The sequence below is a fragment of the Euleptes europaea genome, chromosome 1 (genome assembly GCF_029931775.1).
Source record: "Euleptes europaea isolate rEulEur1 chromosome 1, rEulEur1.hap1, whole genome shotgun sequence".
In the NCBI taxonomy this organism is placed as follows: Eukaryota; Metazoa; Chordata; class Lepidosauria; order Squamata; family Sphaerodactylidae; genus Euleptes; species Euleptes europaea.
In genome coordinates, this window is record NC_079312.1 from 79,892,314 (window position 1) to 79,911,786 (window position 19,473).

Here is a 19,473-nt window from a genome sequence, read left to right on the forward strand (position 1 = left end):
CCTGATCATCTGGATCTGTTTTGCTCCCCACATGCCTACAGGCTAATATGTATTTGGTGTGCCGCTAAGGTGTTCTTGGACTACTGGCAGTACATAAGCCAAAGCCAGTGTGGTCTAGTGGTTAAGAGTGCTTTGACTAGGATCTGAGAGACCCAGGTTTGAATCTCTGCTCTGCCTTGAAAGCTAGCTGGGTGATCCTGGGCCAGTCACACACTCTTAGCCCAGCTTCCCTCACAGAGTTGTTGTGAGGATAAAAGGGAAGTGAGAAGATTGATGTAAGTGGCTTTGGATCCCCACTGGGAAGAAAGGTGGGGTATAAACGAAGTAAATAAATAAAGCAAGCTGCAGTAGCAGGAATAATCTGCTGCCAGTGGGAGTCTTTTCCCCTCTGCAGCCAGACTGACATCAGCACCTCTTGAGGTTGGGTGCCCTGATTCAAGTGTGTGTCATGCAGCCTTCTTACAAAGGCCCCCTCCTCCTGATTTTGTTTTGTAGCTGATCCAGGCCTGTGCCATGCAGCAGCTCCCGGTCTCCTACCAAACGTTCCCGCCACTTATCTCCAGCGATCATTACATTTTACACCCTCCACCGCCTGTGCCACCACACCAGCCTCCGCACATGGCTTCCCTCAGCCAGTTTGTCCCGCTCCAGCCCCAGCATCCTCGCATGGTAAGTCTTCGGGGACGTCACAGGCTCCGTCGGAGGTTTACCGCTGCGCGGAATGTCAGTGTCGACAGGGTCACGATCACCCCACGCAGGACAGAATCATCCGGCTTCTTGGTTTCAGTTTTCAAAGAAAGCTTTTTTTTTTTTTTGCCATTGCAGAGAGAAGTTTCAGAGCAGTTCTGCTGAATTGTCAAGTGACAGTTGCGTGTAGGTGAGGGTTCCCGTGGTCATAAAGAAGGGCGTGTCACACAGGTCCCATTTTCATCTCTCCTATGTTACATAATCCATTACCTGTGTGGTTAAGGCTAGACACAAACCCAAGCATGGGCTGTTTGCATCACCAGGCAGGTGTAGTGTGACCTTGCTGTGCAACTGCTCCATTCCTGTTGGTTGGTGTAGAAGGAATCTTCTCTATGGCAGAAATCCTGTCCATTGGCTTGAATAATAAGAATAATCTGTTGTGGCTGTTGTTTTTCTGCTGGTCAGTGACAGTATTAAATAATAATAATTATTATTATTATTATTATTATTATTATTATTATTTAATACGGTCACTGACCAGCAGAAAAAACAACAACAGTCACAACAGATAATAAGAAAACTACAACAACAGCCACAACAGCAACTACAAATAATCGAAGCCTAAAAATTGCTTATTACATGTATGAATAAAATGTGGAATCATAGAATCATAGAGTTGGAAGGGACCACCAGGGCCATCAAGTCCAACCCCCTGCACAATGCAGGAAATTCACAACTACCTCCCCCCTCCATACCCCTAGTGACCAGAAGATGGCAAGATGCCATCTCTCTCATCATCTGGCTAAGGTCACAGAATGTATTTAAACATTGTATAACTTGGTGTGACCCCCTTAATATTTTGAGTAATAAAGTATTTCTGTTACTCTTATCCTGTCAGGGTACGACTTATTTTAATAGCTGCAGTGCAGAATTTAGCAGTCAAGCTTGTAAACGGCGATTATTCATCAGTTAGGAGCTTCTTAGCCAAAAACTCATTTGGTTGGTCAGGGAAAGTGTTAAGCAAAGGGCATTGGCTTGAATATGACAAATGAGTTCCGTGCACACTCGATAGATTCTGCCATGGAGTGTGCTTCCTCTTCCACTGAAACTTCTGTTTGTACGAGGGCCCACCGAAAACCATTGAGCTTGCACAAGCAGTAGTTTCAGTGGAAGAGGAAGCACACTTGGCAGCAGAGACCGTCCAGTGTGCCTGGAACTCATTCATAGGATCCAAGCCATTATCTTCCAACCAGTTTGACAAAGTAAAGGTTGAAAGTCCCTGCATGACATCGGCAATCTACTACAATAGTACATGGAGGGGTGAGTTAGCTCATTACCACTCGTTAGTTATTTCCATTGTGGGCCTTGGCAGTGTGTACATTGTATTTATTTATATTATTTATGAATTGTGTCTTCTCTTGAGGCCATGTACAACAAATAACTAAAAATGCCCAATAGTATATTTCTCTAGAGTTTTCAGGATATAAAGTGCCATACATGATTAATTCCTGCTCACATACGCACTATTCCATTGGCTGACAGTGTTCCCATTTCATGGGTTGGTAGCTGAAGCCAAGGCACCTGAGAACAGCTAGGGAGTTGGTGGCTGAACTGCAAGACCTCAAGACAATGAGAGCTTGCCTGACTGCTGCAAGCCCAGGTCAGAATGAAAACATGTGAGGCTTAACATCTTTTCCAGGTAGGAGCAGGTTTCCCCCCTCCCCCAGCATGAGGGACTTCCTGCCAAAATGCCAAAAATTGAGTGATTGTCAAAAGGAGAGTCGTTAGCATTATGAAAGTATCTCCACAGCAGTAATAGTTGGGCTAGGTGGCTTCTGGGTGTGTGGTGTACGACGTAAAATGTGGAATTTAGTCGTCTTCTTTAAAAAAAGTGTTGTTTTTAAAAAGTGGGCTGAATTCTTCATTTTGCATTTCACCTCAGAAACTCAGAAGCCACCTAGTCCAACTATCACTAGAAGCAATCTTGTTGAAATAAAAAATACACTGTATACAATAGTAGATTTAACTTTGAAAACCAGTTCCAATAAGAATATCTGGCAGCCGTTCAGAAGTGTTTGCTGATATTTGATTACATCTCAAAGGGAAGAAAGGTTTAACAATAAAGGAACAGTAGTTAATAATACCTCAATAGGGCATAATGTAGAGGAAGCTTTTTGTTAGTCTTAACAACCAGGATGGAAACTAGGAGAAGACACAGGAGGAAGAGTTTGCAAGTGGGAATCTTCAGTGGAGCCTCTCTTTGTGAGGCTTATCTTTTGGGATTTGAGAATCATGTTCTAGCAGATGCCTGTTTTTGTCCACCCTTAACACATCCGTGAGCACACCCCAAGTATTTAACTATGGGGGTTACCACACTTGTATTCCCAGCGATGTATTAAGAGTTTGAAAACGTTATAAAAAATACTGTTCGCACTTTGTTTGGCCCCTTTAGCTGTGAAGACGTTTTCCAACCATTTATAAGCCGTGGTATCCAAAAACCCTTTTAAAGCGATGTTTTTTATAACATTTTCAAACTTTTAATACATCGCTGGAAATACAAAGTGCTGTAACCCCCTATATCTGATGGCAGCAGACCTATACAAGTTGCAGCCGTTCAGCAGTAAAGCAGTTGAGGGGGGCGGGGGTGAGGGCATTCACCATTTGTTTACCCCTGGAAGTCTCCCCAGTCTCAGAGCTTTGTTTAAGAGAAAAGCAACAGCGTAAGTGTGCAGCAATCTCCTGCTCTACTGGAAATCACCGTCTCCCCTGTCACACGATTGCTGTTTAGGTCTGACCTGTTTAAAAAAAAAAAAAGATATGGATGTACCTGTGTTTACTGCTGTCTTGCTCATAGAAAGAGTGCCAGGAGGAGCAGCAGATGAAGGTGTCTTCCGGCAAACTAACTCTGCTAGGGACCTATCAGGCTCTCTGAGAGTAATGATTGAGAGTTGGTTCGTCGGGCAGTGTTATCGTCTGATCGTCTGCTCGCCGTACTATCTTATGGAGCATTTCTGAGCTGTTGCCACCGTCTAACCCTATGTATTCTTGTGGAAGCGGTTGCCAATTGGTATGTGCTGTGTTGTTGCCTGCTTCTCCTACAGCCCCTGCAAAGGATAGAAAATGAGGTGGAGCTTCGGGGTGAACAGCACTCCATCGGAGGCTTTTCGTATTCTCCTTCCCACCATACTCCTGCACTGTCTCCCTCTGTGCCGCTGCATTACCTTCCACACACCCATGATCCTCTGCATCAGGAACTGCCCTTTGGCGTGGTGAGTGTCCAGCAAGGACTTCAAGAGTTGACTGGAGCCGTGAATCCAGATGGTGGTGGGAGGGTCGTCTCTCTATCTCACCACTTGTGTGCGGAATGTGACACAATGAATGAACAGGGCACAGAGCCTGTTTCCAGAATCTACTGGTTCTCCTCCAGCAGCCTCTCAGAAGACTATAATTCCACATAAATCTACCCAGTTATCCAGTTCGTGTGCATTCTGGGTCTGTTTTGGGACTGTCCTTTGCCCATACAGCTCTGACCTCTCCCATTAGCATGATCACTGTGAGAACTCTGAAATTCTCATGTATGGAGCTATCCTCTCCAGGATCAGAGGAGCATGCCTATTAAGTGCTGTGAAACACAGGCAGGATAATGCTGCTGCAGTAGTCTTGTTTGTGGGCTTCCTACAGCCACCTGGTTGACCACTGTGTGAACAGACTGCTGAGCTTGATGGTCTGATCCAGCATGGCCTTTCTTATGTTCATATGCTTTCTCCTTGTGAGACTGCTGGGCATTGTCTGCTTCCTGACTTGTTCTTCTTTTTCAAAGTTTTTAGTCCTTATGGCTGTGAAGCTATGTGTTAGGCAAAGCCTGTTAAAAATAAGGGGGTGGGGAGGCTGAATAAGGTTTCCAGTGGCTGTTGATGAGGCTTCGGTGCCCTGCTTAGCCCATGACTAGCACGGTCAAAATAAATTATACAGTACAGTGACACTTTCACACTAAATTACGTAAAGCTAGAGAAATCTGCAAATTTGCTCAGTTTGCATAATTGCTATGTTTCAGCTTTTTAATTTTGTTTCAGGTTAGTTTACCCGTAGGCTGTAGATTAGGCACCGGCCCCATCTCTGTGGTAACAGTAACTTCTCTCTTGGTGTCCCCAACAGCCATATCCACACATGATGCCCAGGCGACTGAACACCCAGCGATACAGATTGCAGCAGCCACTGCCACCACCGCCGCCACCCCCACCCCCATACTATCCGAGCTTCCTGCCATATTTCCTGTGAGTATCCCTTGAATGAGCATTAGCGAAAAGGGAGCTGTTTCGGTTGGCAGCAGAGGATAGGACTCGCAATAATGGCTTTAAATTGTGGGTGGAAAGGTACTGGCTGGATATTAGGAAATAGTTTTTTATCGTAAGAGTTCTTCAACAGGGGAATCAGCTTCTTGGGGAGGTGGTGAGCTCCCCCTCACTGGCAGTCTTTAAGCAGTGGCTGGACAAGCACTTGTCAGGGGTGCTCTAGGCTGATCCTGCATTAAGCAGGGGGTTGGACTAGATGGCCTTTATGGCCCCTTCCAGCTCTGGTTCTATGAGGGAAGGGCTCCACAGGGCACTTCCAGGGGTATGATTCTGCCCTGTGTGTATGATTCTGAGAACCACGGCTGTTCTTTGATTTCCTTCTGCAGTTCAATGCTTCCTGTGTCACCAACAGCCGTGGGGCCGACAATAAGTCTGGACTTGGATGTGGATGATGTGGAGATGGAAAACTATGAGGTGGGTTGGCCTCTCTCTGCCCTTCTCAATGTGGAAAGCATCCAGAACTGTAGGTAGTGCCCTGCGTTTCTCTCAGAATTGAGCAATAAAGAGCTTAGCGCCTCCATGTGAAAGAAGTGGGTGGTGGTAGGGAAAGGGCATCAGCACAGCAGGAAATACCGCTGCTCTCTGGTGATGCATGAGAGATAGTGAAGGCTTCAAGGTGCAGAGCTATGGCGGCTGGAGCCCTGGCAGATGATTGAATGAGTTTACTCACAACACTTGGTGGTTGGAGTCACATTGAGGATTTTTTGGGGGTGGGTGGGGAGACAGGATTCCCAGAAGAGATCAGCCTTATCTCTCTTATCAGGCATTACTGAACCTAGCTGAAAGACTAGGGGAGGCCAAGCCACGGGGACTCACCAAAGCAGACATTGAGCACCTTCCGTCCTACCGCTTCAATCCAGAGAGCCATCAGTCGGAGCAGACCTTGTGAGTACTGGCAGTAGGTTGGAGAGGTCTTCTTTATTTCATGCTGTCGGTCCCCAAGCAAGGGGATGTGCCTGTGCAGTAAATGCTGTAGTTAGCATTGGATACATCTAGATGTCAGTTTTCTAGCATCAATAATCTTTGGTCTTGTTTCAGTCAGAGCTGGATTGACACGCGAGCCAAGTAAAAGTACGGATTAGAGATGCTGCAGATTTTGCAGTGACCATATTTGGTAGCTGAGCATACCCTGTTTGACACGTTCATATAATGAGCTAAACCAAGGGTGGGAAACCTTTTTCCTGACAAGGGCCATTTTCACATTTATAACATTGTTCGGGGGCCATACCAGGCATAGATCAAGTGTGGGGGACGGGGAGAAAGAGGCTAGGGTTGCAAGATCTCCAGCCACCACCTGGAGATTTTCGAGAGAGCGAGAGCGCGAGAGAGAGAGCGCGCGCGAGAGAGAGAGAGAGCGCGAGAGAGAGAGAGAGAGAGGAAGGAAGGAAGGAAAGAGAGGGTGGAAGGCTTCTCCCCCCCCCCCACACGCACTCAGCAGCAGCCTGGGGATCTCGCGCACACACGCCCATACACGAGGAGGGCTGGGGGGGCCCTCCCGCGGCAGCGCGGCAAGCGCGCAGGTCGAGGGAATGGAGCACAGGGAGGGCTGGGGGGGACCTTCAGCTTTGTGTTCACGCGCTCTGGCTTCCCAGTGAAGCCCAAAGTGCTGAGATGAGGGCCTGGCTAGCGACAGCTAGCTCCATAGAGCTCCTGGCCTCAGCAGGTGGGCCGTGGAGCTCCCGGCCTCGGCAGGCGGGCCAGGGGCCGGACAAAATGATCTCGCAGGCCGGAGGTTTCCCACCCCTGAGCTAAACGGATATGTTCAGCTCGCATGGAACATCTTCCGGACAAGTTTGCAGCTGCCTGTGAGTCAGTGAAAGTGCAGATCAGAAGTGATCAGCTTCTGATCTCCTTAAAGGAAGAGGAGAGAGAGAGGGCTTCTTTTTTCACTGTACAGCCCAGAATGACAGTGTGAAGCGGGGAAAGAAAGGGAATCTGCTGGGTTTCTGACAACCCATACTGCCAGATTTGCTGCATCTCAGCCAGTCTGGGATGCAGCAAAATTTCCAAGGGAGATCAGAAGAACTAGATTTCTAGCAGATCCCTTGTTAGCTGGGATTTGGCCTCTAATATCTGCAAGAAGCTAGTTCCGGCAAAAGCAATGCAAAACTGGTTGCGAACAGCTGAACCACGTATTGATAAATTAGGCGTAATGTAAGTAGCACCGATAGATGTTTGGCAGCATCCTTATTATAGATTAGGGCCTCAGATTATGAGGGGCCTCTACATTTAAAAAATACTGTTAGAATTATTTTTTTGGGAGTAACACTATGGGGCCTCTTAAACTCAACATAGTTGAGGGCCTCAGCATGTCTTAACCTGATCCTTCTTGCAGCTGCAGGGAGACACAAGTAGAGAACCTGCAGAAAAAAGCACTCCCAGAAGAGCAGGTTTACATGGCAGCAGAGCAAATGTGTATTGGATGCTGAGTAAAATTCTTACCAGTGAGCAGTAGAGGAATTTTCTTAGGGAAGTTCTGCAGTCTCATTGTGAAGGAAGTATTTTATTAAGACACTGAATGAGCACTGAATGAGAATGATAGCCATCTTCAAGTACTTGAAGGGCTGTCTTATAGAGGATGGTGCCGAGTTGTTTTCTGTTGCCCTAGAAGGTCGAACCAGAAACGAGTTGAAATTAAATCAAAAGAGTTTCCATCTAGACATTAGGAAGAATTTTCTAACAGAGCGGTTCCTGAGTGGAACAGGCTTCCTCGGGAGGTGGTACCCTCTCCTTCCCTGGAGGTTTTTAAGCAGAGGCTAGATGGCCATCTGTCAGCAATGCTGATTCTATGACCTTAGGTAGATGATGAGAGGGAGGGCATCTTGGCCAAATTCTGGGCATCGGAGTAAGGGGTCACTGGGGTGTGTGTGTGGGAGGTAGTTGTGAAATTCCTGCATTGTGCAGGGGGTTGGACTTGATGGCCCTGGTGGTCCCTTCCAACTCTATGATTCTATGATCTGTTGGAAACACATAAAATCCTGCCATTAAACCACATAATACTTGGGAGTCACTTCCTGTGGGTTCCTTTTTCTTCTTTCCCCCAACCCTGTGCTCCTGCAATGATGCTGGCTGGATTCTTCCCCCCAACCCCAGGTGTGTCGTGTGCTTCAGTGACTTTGAAGTAAGGCAGCTTCTGCGAGTTCTGCCCTGCAACCACGAGTTCCACGCTAAGTGCATCGACAAATGGTTAAAGGTAAGGTCCGCTTCTTTGACCAAGGGCTCTTTTTGGCTGAGAAGCTGTCTTCTGTGCTGGGTGTTATGAGTTAATCAGCAAGGAGTGTCTTCACAAATGCATTGTCAGGAAGCCATGCACACATCCGCTTCCTGCCCTCAGAAGGGGATCTCAGCATCACTGAATGATCATTGGATTTGAGTCACAGGTGTAGAATGAGAGCCCCCTTGATTGGTTTGTGGTTGCAACCACAACAGGGTGAGGCACTGGGTGGGGCATCTGAGCATGTTCTTGCCAAACTCATAATGGCCTTAATCTCCATTGGATGTTGTGAGCAAATTATTTACAGGTGTATTAAGGGGATTGTTAAACCCACATTGTTAAGTACAAACAGAATTTAGTGGTGAATCATGACAAGTTCCTTGGAATCCTAGTTTTAATCCAAGTAAATAGGCCCTTTTTAATAAGAACCGCCACCTGGGTCAGACGAAAGGTCTTTCTATCCTAATATCATGTTTTGGACAGGGGCTAACCAAATGGCTTCAGAAAGCCAGCCAGCAGGCTGTGAAAGCAACTGTCATCCCGTTCATTGTTTTGTCCCCAGCATCAAGAGAAGCACTGCCTCAGAGCCTGGGTTCCATTTGGCTCTTGTGGCTAACAGCCATTGACAGATCACGATGGGTAGCCATGTTAGTCTATCACTTGCAGGAGAAAAGAGCAACAGTCTAGTAGCACCTTAAAGACTAACAAAATTTCTGGCAGGATATGAGCTTTTGTGAGCCACAGAAGAAGTGAGCTGTGGCTCACGAAAGCTCATACCCTGCCAGATTTTGAAGATTTCTGGATGTGTCCCTTGATTCCTGTGTGTGTTTGCATAGAACTCAGATATCCGTCTTTACTAACTGCCAGTTGATATCTTGGGCGGTTGATCCTTGTTAGTTCTCTGTCCTGTAACTGGGAGAGAATGCCATACCTCCTGTGAATGATGGTGTCTCAGATAAACTAGTACTATTTCTTGCTGCTGTTTAATGCATGTATTTGCAGTCTTAGACCCCCCCCCTTCTTATACTACACTTGTGAACTCTACTACAGATACCCAATGGAAAAACCCATGCACGTATCATGCCTGTTCAGAAGGATACATGTGTAGAATTCAGTGTTTTCCCCTTTAAAATACATCGGGGGGAGGACAGGAAAAAGTTGGGTGGTTTCTACACGCAAGTGCCTTATAAAACCAAGGTTTGATGTGCGTATTTTGTATCTGAGGTTGCCATACTTACCAGGCGAATGGAACTGATTAAGTCAAGTCATGTAAACCAAGTTTATTTTGCTTAAGTTACACGGATAGGTTTGCATCTCAAAAATGGCAGTCGCTGTGTCAAGTTGGCAGTTCTGCTGAGAAGGAGAGTCTCAACAACAGAAAGGCTGCCTGTGTGTCCCTGCAGTGGGCCCACCCAGAGCCCCCACCCCACCCCCATGATAGAGCGGGTCAACCAAACGGCTGCCTCCAAAGTCTCACTCTCGCCTTGGCCCTTGCAGGCAAACCGCACATGCCCAATCTGCCGGGCGGACGCCTCGGAGGTGCACCGGGAAGCCGAGTGAGGCCAGTCGACACACTGCTGCACAAATTCACTCCAGGATATGGACCTTGGACCCAGGGGCTTGGGCCAGCCTGTACGCTTAGCCTCTAGGGCCTCTCCTGGGATGTGGTGAGAATATAAGCAATGTATGACACCCCCTCCCCCTCACCCCGTGGCATGGACCGGGTCTGGTGGCAGCGCCGGCTCTGCAGTGTCACGCTTTGTAGGGGGAGGCCTCCCCATGTGCTTTGCACTCCAAAGACTCTCCATCCTTGCGCCATTACGCTCCAGGTGTTTGCATTCCTTTTTCTTTCTTTCTTTGAGTTTGGTGTTTCCTTTCCTTTTTTGGCTGTCGGACCCAGATTGTAGCCTGAATTCTTCTCCTTCTGGTGGTGCTGGATTGGGGTCCTTGAAAGCAGAACAGCTCAAAGGGAAAGGCGAGGAAGTTCCTGCTTCAGTCCTGCCAGCTACAGTGTTGTACAGCAGGCAGTCTGCGTGTGTGTGTGGTGGGGGGGGGGCATTGGTTGCTACACTGTGGTGTGAGCAGCCCCCCACTCAGGCCATGACCCAGGGCCGCCTCTTAGTTTTTCTTCACCCTGGCATTTTGGCCCTTCACCTTCTTAGGCATCCTTCCCCACCCCAACCCTCACACCTGAGATGTTGGGTAGAATTCAGGGCCATTCCTGCAACACACAGGGGGGTGGTGGAGTGAGAAAGGCCTGTTTAAGGTCCCAGCAATATCCTGCCTTCCCCCCCTCCCCCACTGCCGGTGCAGTGAGGCAGTGCTGAGGAATTCCTAGTCCTGAGCCCTGCTTTGGCCGAGGAGGGTGGGTTAGAAATCGAAATAATCAAAATAAATGGCCTCTGCCCCCCCCCCCAAAGGAGGAGGAATGTGCAAGTGGGAATCTTTGATAAAGCAGCTGGCTCTGTTTGCTCCATATGTAATCCGGAGGAGCCTCTCTTTGTGAGGCTTGTCTTTTGGGATTTGAGAATCATGTTCTAGCAGATGCTTCTGCCTGCTTTTGTCTACTCTTCACGTGTGCATGCGCACACCCTGAGTGCCGATCCTGTCTCCGTGGAACCTACTTTGAATCAAGTTTTTGCCACTGTTTTTGTAAAAAAAATTATTCCTGGTTGCTGTTTCTCGCTCTGTGATTTCTCCAGGGGGGTGGGGGAGATGTTCGACAGTTTTTAGCAGACACCTTCAGTCCTGCTGTTGTGGCTAAATCCCACCCCCTCCTCTGCACTGACCTCGGGCTAAGCCCCTGAAGGCTGTTGGGCAGCTGTGACGCTCTCCGCAGCGGGATCCTGGGCAGAGAGCAGATGGGGAATTATTTATTCATCTTGCTGTCGCCTCCCCTTGCACTAGCTACCCTAGGGAAAGCCCATCTGGTGAATCTCTCCTTTTGGGTAGGACCAGGCAGGCCTTTTCATTCCTTTCCTCCCTCCTGTTGTCTCTCCCCCATCCAGTTTGGCCTAATTCGCTGCCGCCGCCACCCCGGTGAGTTTTTTCTGCATGGCCTGATGCTTGTGCCCTGGATCAGGTACCGAGGGTGGTTTCTTTTTCTTTTCTTTTTTTAAATGCCGTGACGAGCGTACACTCAAAAGTTGTGTGCCTTCTTGTGTTTGCACACACAATCCTACCTAAAACACCTGATGATTGGAAGCAAGAAAGCAACCAACCTGCCACCCTGGTATAGAAACCTGTAATTGTCCAAAAACAAAAAAAAAGTTGTTTTGCATGATGATACCGTGGAGCAAGAGAGAAGCCCTCGCCGTGTAGTTGGTTTGTGTTCTGAAGCCTGGCAGAAGACTCGGAGAGGATAACAAAACCTAATGTAAATGTTCACAAATTATGCATGCATGTTATGACCAGCTTGGAACTTGGTATTGGCTAACTCTCTAGCCAGCTGTGGGGTGATGGGGGGGGGTGGGGAAGAGGGAGTTCTTTGTGCTCAGCTGATTACTGCCATGCACTGTACTGCACATGTCCGCAACGCCTCACAAGGACCGTTAACGCTTTTCGGGGCATTTCCCTCTCCCCTCCTCCTCCAAATTTAGAGATTGATTTGAAACGGGGTTGGGCCAGGAGGAGGCAGCAGCGATCTTGTTTTGACTCCCGTCTTAGCCTAGGGTTGCGTGGTTCAATAGAGGTTTGGGCCCCCTGGGCTGTTAATAGGTGTCTTAAGAGGATAATTTTGGCCCATGCAGCTTTTCCTTTTTTGGTGCTGCAGAGGCAGGAGAAGTTGCACCTGATGAAATACTGCTTTCTCTGCAACTATTAACAGCTTGGGAGTCTCGTCCTGCATTGACTCCGGTGACCCTACAGGGCAAGTCTGGCAGCACGGGTCTTTGTCGGGATTTGTTTTCCACCAGCCATAAGGCGGACCTCCGGTTTCCTTCTGTGTGCTGTCCAAACATCTGTCCCTCCCAAGCGATTCGATATTAAACTTACAGTCTCCACCTGGCCTTTTGGGGTCTTTCTTCCCTCCCCTTTTGAAGGGACCAATGGGTGGCAGAACATGAGAACAGTAGCTTCTAGAAAACCCCAGGCTGGGCCATTCATTCCTCCAGGGACCTCCAAAGCTGCTGCCTGACTCTGCATGGATGTGGCCCTTTGCCCCAGAGCAGAGAGGCATGCCCTGATATTGATAGTTTGGATCAGCCCGGAGGGGAAGGGGATTTGCAAAGGAAAATCCACTCCCAGTTCTGCTCCTTTCAGTAGAACCTTCCGAGCCCTGACAGTGGCTGGGGAAGGGAGCAGCCTCTCTTAAAACAGTGGGCAGGCGCGGTGCAGCTCTCGGTGTCTTTTCTGAGCACGCCGGCTCTCAGCAATACTTACCTCTAAAGCAGGGGGAAAGCCTGTGGGTATGACTTGGGCCGCCAGGCCTTTTGCCACTGGTGCTCGCTGCCGGGCGTGGCGGAAGTGAGCAGCTATGCCCCACCCACCCCAACAAGTTGCTGGAATTCTTGACCCATCTGAAGTTCAGGAAGGGGGATTTGGAAGCTGTTTGTGGCCTCTAGAACCCAGGTCCAGGAGCACAGCCTCCATCCCTTTGGCTTCTGCCTTTGGATTATGCAGGCACACAACCAGGCAGGACAAGGTAGGAAGTAGCAAAGTAAGGTTGTCCTACAACCCGACAGTGGTTTTTGTTCAAGCAGCTGGCCTGCTGCCAGGATCAACGTATTTGAAACTAACCTGCTGAACGCTGGGCAGGTCCCAGCTTTCTTTTAAAGAAATCAGTGTCCTGAATTCCTGATGAATGCAAGATGATTTTTCCCCCTTGTTACCTTTTAGCAGACCTAGGTTATGATTTTGCAGTCGTGTTGGAGAGGGTCAAATCACTAGCCCTCTTTGTTCCCACCCCTGCGTTTTTTTTTCCTCCTGAGGGTTAGAATAGCTGCAGCTGGATATCTAAGCCAGGTACTGGCCCTTGCACACACCCGGAGGGACGGGCCACTTGCCATAGTAAAACTGCACAGACACCAGCAGCTCCGTCTCCCCGGCCCCTTCCGTGACCGATTAATTCCTCCCCCCTTCACATGTCAAGCCAGTGCCTTGTGTCAGACCCACTTCCTCTTCACCCCCCCAGCCTTTCCCCTTGTTTCACAGCTTTTTAAGAAAAACTTATTTCACGTAACACAAATAACCAAAGGTCTTTACTGTGTGTGTGTGTCTATATAAAAAAAATTAAAATTAAACCACAGGAGGTGTTTCTGTATTTATAGCCAATCAGAATCGTGCTGGTGCCCATCTGTTTTAAATGCTCTCTTCTTCCCCCACCATCATTTCTCCCCCCCCTTTGGGAAAAGCGCACCGGAAAGGTTATGGGAGGCGGGGAGGGCGGAAAAGCCTGACGGTTCTTCTGACGGTGACTCGAAAGCTCACAGCTCGTGTGCTGCAGAATTTTATTCCAATGAGCAGCTAAAAAATGATCATTTAAAAGAAAAAAAACCAACAAAAAAATTACTAAAACATTTATTTAGGATGTTTGTGATTGCTGATTGCGCTGTAGATGCCACTGTTTACCAATGATTTCCTGTGGTGGGATAGTGGACTGTTTGCTGTTCTTTTATACCAGTCCCGTGCCCTCCAGAGGGGAAAGCTCGGCTTCTCCCTACAAGGAGAGGAGCCTCCCTGTAGGGCACCAGGGCATTTGTTCTGTGTTAGAAAGTTTTTATATATATATATATATATAATATAAATATATATATATAATTTTTTGCTCTGTTACTTGCACATTTTACAGTTACCTCATTTTCCCATGTATGTATTTGAAAAAAAGGCTAATATATAGAGAAGAAAAAAAGGTTCTTAAAATCTCTAAAAGTGTTTTTTTCCCCATTCCATTGGAATCATATTGGTTTGTAGCATTTAACATAACTAGTATGTTGTATTATATATATGTGTATTATACTGATTGAAATTTTTAACAGATTTGTACTTTTTTTAAAATGAAAGTTGCTAGTTCTGCTTGACCAAGTAGTGCAATCATTATTTTTTTTAATGTTGTGGCTGATTTTGAGAGGGATATTCACTAATAAATGTATGATGTATACCAATGAGGGCGGGCCAGTCTCTTCTCTTGCCAGAAGCCGTGCTTTCAAGACCTTCTCTGTTATGCATCTATTCTGCCCTCCCTCTGAGAAGCTCAGAATGGCAATCTGGCATCACCACGAACCTGAGAGGTGGTGGGCAGAGTGAGCTTCATCACAGAGCAAAGCTTTTCAGTTTAGATTTCCTACACCTGAAACAGCCCTTTACCCCTTCACTGACAGGATTATCAGAAAATAGTCACAATGATGACAGGTACTCTAAAGAAAAAAGCTGCTGAATGCTTTTTAAAAAAAGAAAAGAAATGCTCGAAGTTTAACTTCTTGCTGTCAGTATTGGTTCTAGATCCATGTATACAAATGAAATCTGCCATGGAGGGCTATAGTCAGTCTGCAGTGTGGTATAGTGGTTAAGAGCAGTGGAGTGTGATCTGGAGAACCAGGTTTGATTCCCCACTCAACATGAGCAGCGGAGGCTAATCTGGTGAACTGGATTTGTTTCCCCACTCCTACACATGAAGCCAGCTGGGTGACCTTGGGCCAGTCACACCACTGTTAGAGCTTTCTCAGCCCCACCTACCTCACAGGGTGTCTGTTGTGAGGAAGGGAAGGTGATTGTAAGCCGGTTTGAGTCTCCTTTAAGTGGTAGAGAAAGCCGGCATATAAAAACCAACTCTCCTCCTTCTTCAATGAGGATGCAGTGCTTGGGCTTCTGCCCATTTTATATTGGTTTTATGGGACCACCTTCCAAGGTGCGACATAGTGTTGGTATTCCACTGGGCTATTCAGTGAGACACTCATACTATCAAGAAACATGTAGGTTGTAGCTCTATGTACTGCAACACCATAACAGAAGAAACCAAAGGGCATAAGAAAAGCCCTGCTGGATCAGATCAAGGCCCATCAAGTCCAGCAGTCTGTTCACACAGTGACCAACTCGGTGCCTCTAGGAAGCCCACAAACAAGACGACTGCAGCAGCATTATCCTGCCGGTGTTCCAAAGCACCTAAAATAATAGGAATGCTCTTCTGATCCTGGAGAGAATAGGTATACATCATTACTAGTAGCCATGAATACCCCTCTCCTCCATCAACATGTCCACTTCCCTCTTAAAGCCTTCCTACAAGCTGTCATGTAGAATTCAGTGGACTTCCTTTAAGAGTATTTTATATGTTGCAATCATTGCCACAGCCTAAAGAGTCTCAGCTGCTCAAAAGACAATAAATCTGCAGGAGTGCTGACTTGCTTGTAGCATATTAATGGTTTGTTGCTGGAGTGGGTCTTGTAGGCCAAAGCATGGATGTAGTCTGGAATAAGGCTGTATCTAAATTAGCATCTCTGAAAATTAGTGGCTGCTGTTGATGCAAGGTGCCCACAGCCAGTGTGTGGTTGGTCTCACCCCAGTATTTTTCCTGGTCACAGTCTCTTCCGCTCCCCACCACTGTTCATCATTGGTATGTGTAAAGGTGAACTGGTGCAATTGTGGGAAAGAATTTATTGAAGAGGTAAACAAGAAATAGACTGTACTTCTAGAAGGTGAAAGCACTTGTACAAGAAATGTGCAAACTGTTAGTGTTAGGACAGTGAGGGACAGAAACAACTACATAAATCAAGAGGTACTAATTTGGACACACTCTAAAGTAATGTTGTTGCTCACTTGAATGCAGCATATAATTAAGGTTGTAAAGCTGGCCACAGGTGTTGGGACAGAACATGATACAAACATACTGTCTTGACTATACATTCGTGAGAACCAAGGGGAAAACTGTTAATTTTCAGTGCTGTGTGACTCATAATTAAGGTAATTTTCTCCTTGTCAAAATACACACTGCCAGTTTAGGTTAGAAATACAGTACCTTTTCTGTATTTTGATTAAATGCATAGGATTGGCTCACAACTGCAGAATGTAGTAGGGTTTCCTAAACACAGTTCTCCCAAACAGCCAATTAATGGTGAGACTGCAGGCATGATGAAGTGGTCCTAACCTGGCTGGGCTACAGCCCTTCTATCACGCTTGCTTGTTGGAAGACTTTTTCCTAGTAAAGAACAGTCTACTTGGGGAAATCCCTCCTGTGTATCCATGATGTACAGTCCAGTCACATCTGCCTACTTCACCTGTTCCTTGTGAGATTAGGTGCCACGGGTTCTAGAACCACCACCCCCAAGATGATATAACAGCTTTGCGTTCATGTGGTGATGTATCTTAGTTTAGCTGTTGGATTATAGTTGTCAAACTTGTGTTGAAAGGGAACACGCAGCTTCCAAGGCTTCAACCAGGCCCATTTCCTGGTGGCATCACTACTCTTCAAGCCAAATGTCAAAGATGCCACAGCAGTTGCTCACTGAAACCTTAACACCACGGCTGTCTCAAGCAGTGTAGTCTGGGTTTGTGACAAATAGGAGCTGGTAACAAGTTTACCCATCACAACCCCATGATTTTAATCCCCAAAGCTTTTGAGGCTTTGGCAACACAGTCTATACTTCCATTATGGTACACAGGCAGACCACACATTCCAAGAAACCCAAAATTACTCCTGCCCTGATGGCTGTAGAGAAAGGGCCACTTCAACTTATACCAGGCCTCTTGTGCAGCCACCTTCAACTTTTCCAAGCAAAGGGCCTGTGTTTTAACAGCCAGATGTTGGCATGGGGCTCACTGGGCTACAAGCATGTGAGAGTCACATAGCAGGGGGAGGAGGATCTAGAGTTATGGTTTCACCAGGAATGTAGGCAGGGAACCTACAGCCACGTCACAGAAGCTGAAGAACACACTATGGAGAAATCTTTTTAATGAGTGACCTCACACCCTGCTGCCTCAAAATAGGTGGTGTGGTGGTGCCCTTGTTCTCTACACATGCAAATCCTTCCAAAAAATATTGGTAGCACTGTACGGACGTGCAGGTCTTCTGATGCAGCACTCATTGCCTTACTCAGCAGGAGAAGCCAGACACTCAGCTCTGTTTTGTCTTTGGGTATAGGGAAGAGGCAGGCATAGCTTAAAAGCAACGTCTTCAATCCTCCTTTTCACTCCCAAATCAGTATAACAACACACACACCAGCAACTTCTGCTAACTTACACAGGCACTTCTGATAATCTCCCACTTGGTGCATAGTTTAGCCATTCAAAAAGCACTCCCTAGCCCAGTGATGGCGAACCTTTTAGAGACCGAGTGCCCAAACTGCAACCCCAAACCCACTTATTTATTGCAAAGTGCCAACACGGCAATTTAACCTGAATACTGAGGTTTTAGTTTAGAAAAAACTCATACATTAACATCCAGACTATTGAAACAGAACAAGCTTAGCCTCCAGCTATGCCACGCTGTGAGCTATGCTCCCCTCCAACCTAGCTCCTCTCCAACCCCACCACGGGAATCACCTTTGCCACAGACTCAACAGGCTGCCGTCCATGCCGCACCCTCACGCCGCATGTGAGCCGCCCTGCCACATGTGACGGGAGGGAGGAAGCGCTCCCACTGGGCTGCTGGGCGGGTGATGTGAGAAATGCCCTCAGACGCGCGTGGAGATGGTGAGGGGAGCAGCCTGGCCCCGCGTCCCTCTGGCTTTCTAGTAACGAACTCAGGCGAACTCTGTGCTGGGGCGATGGCATGCGTGCCCACAGAGAGGGCTCTCAGTGCCCCCTCTGGCACGCGTGCCATAGGTTTGCCACCACTGCCCTAGCCGCATCTGCAGTTGCCATCAACCAAAAGAGCCATGTTCACTTCCATCCCTGTGCTGAGGCCTGCGCCTCCGGGAGCATTGGTGCTTACCCATTCCACCTCTAGTGGGGGCTGTTCCAAGGTGGTAACCTCACCTGCCGCCTACAAGCCCCCCCAGGCAAAGGCCTTGTCCACTTTCCTGAAACATGGGGCAGGGGCCACATTGGGGAGCCACCCAGAAGAACCACATATGGCTCCCAAGCCACTATCTCCACCTTGAGGCACATATCCTCTTAAAACTCTTGGTAACTGAGACCATAACAGAAGGATCAGAAAATGCTACTTTTAAGGCCAGCAATCTTCTTCATAAGAAGGATCTTTCCCCTGCCAAGGGATGACGTGTGCCAAGGAATCAAGCCCCAGGTTGCAGTCTATTCCCCATCTGGCTCTAGGAATGGGACACAAGTCTTTGTAGGTTATCAGTCTGTATAGTTTTATAAAGGGTGTAATGCAGAAAGACCCATGGGTGTACCTCCGACTACAGGAGCCACTTGTCTCTGCTCCTGAGTAGTGCTTGGGTCTTAACCCCACTCTGTTCAACAATGGAAGGAACAGGAGCTACCACGTTTGTTTTGCTGCTATGACAAGGCACACACAGGCAATGGCAACGTGACTCTAGTGAGCACACACTGGCTGTGGCAGAGAATATTTGATGCCAATTCAAAACAATAAGACCCTGCATTCCTCCAATAGGACTGCCGTGTTGCTGCATTCAGGTTTTTTGTCACAACTACCCTAGGAAGTGATTGGTCAGCTAACGCAGCCCCATTCTCGTATACAGTTGGAGATGAAAGGATTTTTTACCTGAAAAGGTACACACGGGTGAGGGGAGCTGAATCTTTTACCACCTAACCCACCCGTAGTTAGCAGGCCCGGGCTGTTTCCTTGCAGCCTGGTTCTGATGCAGGGGAAAGATGCAAGCACAGAAAGGATGCAACTTCATGCTAAGCATCCTTTTAAAAGCAAAAATCAAGTTCTCTCTCGTGGCAAGCTGGTTGTTTGCATTATTCTCTAATTCTATAGTCCTGGTCCTATGCATTGCTCCTTGGTTGGCGTATGCTGTCTGCCTGCATGGTTTTATATCGTGTAATACAATCTGCGTCTCCATGAGAAAGGCGGACTACAAAGTAAAATATATATATATACACATGCACACGATTGTGGCTACCTCCATCTCATCTCCTTTGGTCTCTAGCTCTACCAAAACTATTAGATAACACAACTCCAGATTTAGTTTCCAATGCAAAACAGTTTCCCATTTTGCTTTTTGTGAATGACACAAGACACATGCTGTGTCTTCTCCTAACAATCTAACGCAGCAATTTCTGTGAAATAAGACTACAAAACTACAAGGAGGAAACAAAAATAGGAAGAGCTCTACTGAAGGATGTTCAACAGCACAGGGCTTT

General features: G+C 47.4%; 1 protein-coding gene across 3 annotated transcripts in view; it reads left to right on the forward strand.

Annotated features, from left to right (window-relative positions):
- Window positions 1-10,102, forward strand: part of RNF44 (ring finger protein 44) — a 64,185-nt gene extending 54,083 nt beyond the window's left edge. For all 3 annotated transcript variants that reach the window (XM_056854767.1, XM_056854783.1, XM_056854775.1), the window contains 7 exons: window positions 496-669; window positions 3,789-3,956; window positions 4,843-4,961; window positions 5,366-5,453; window positions 5,803-5,924; window positions 8,133-8,232; window positions 9,751-10,102. In XM_056854767.1, coding sequence (XP_056710745.1) covers window positions 496-669; window positions 3,789-3,956; window positions 4,843-4,961; window positions 5,366-5,453; window positions 5,803-5,924; window positions 8,133-8,232; window positions 9,751-9,813 — 834 coding nt within the window. In that variant the 3' untranslated portion in view covers window positions 9,814-10,102. The remainder of the gene's footprint in view (window positions 1-495; window positions 670-3,788; window positions 3,957-4,842; window positions 4,962-5,365; window positions 5,454-5,802; window positions 5,925-8,132; window positions 8,233-9,750) is intronic.
- The last annotated feature ends 9,371 nt before the right edge of the window (window positions 10,103-19,473 follow it).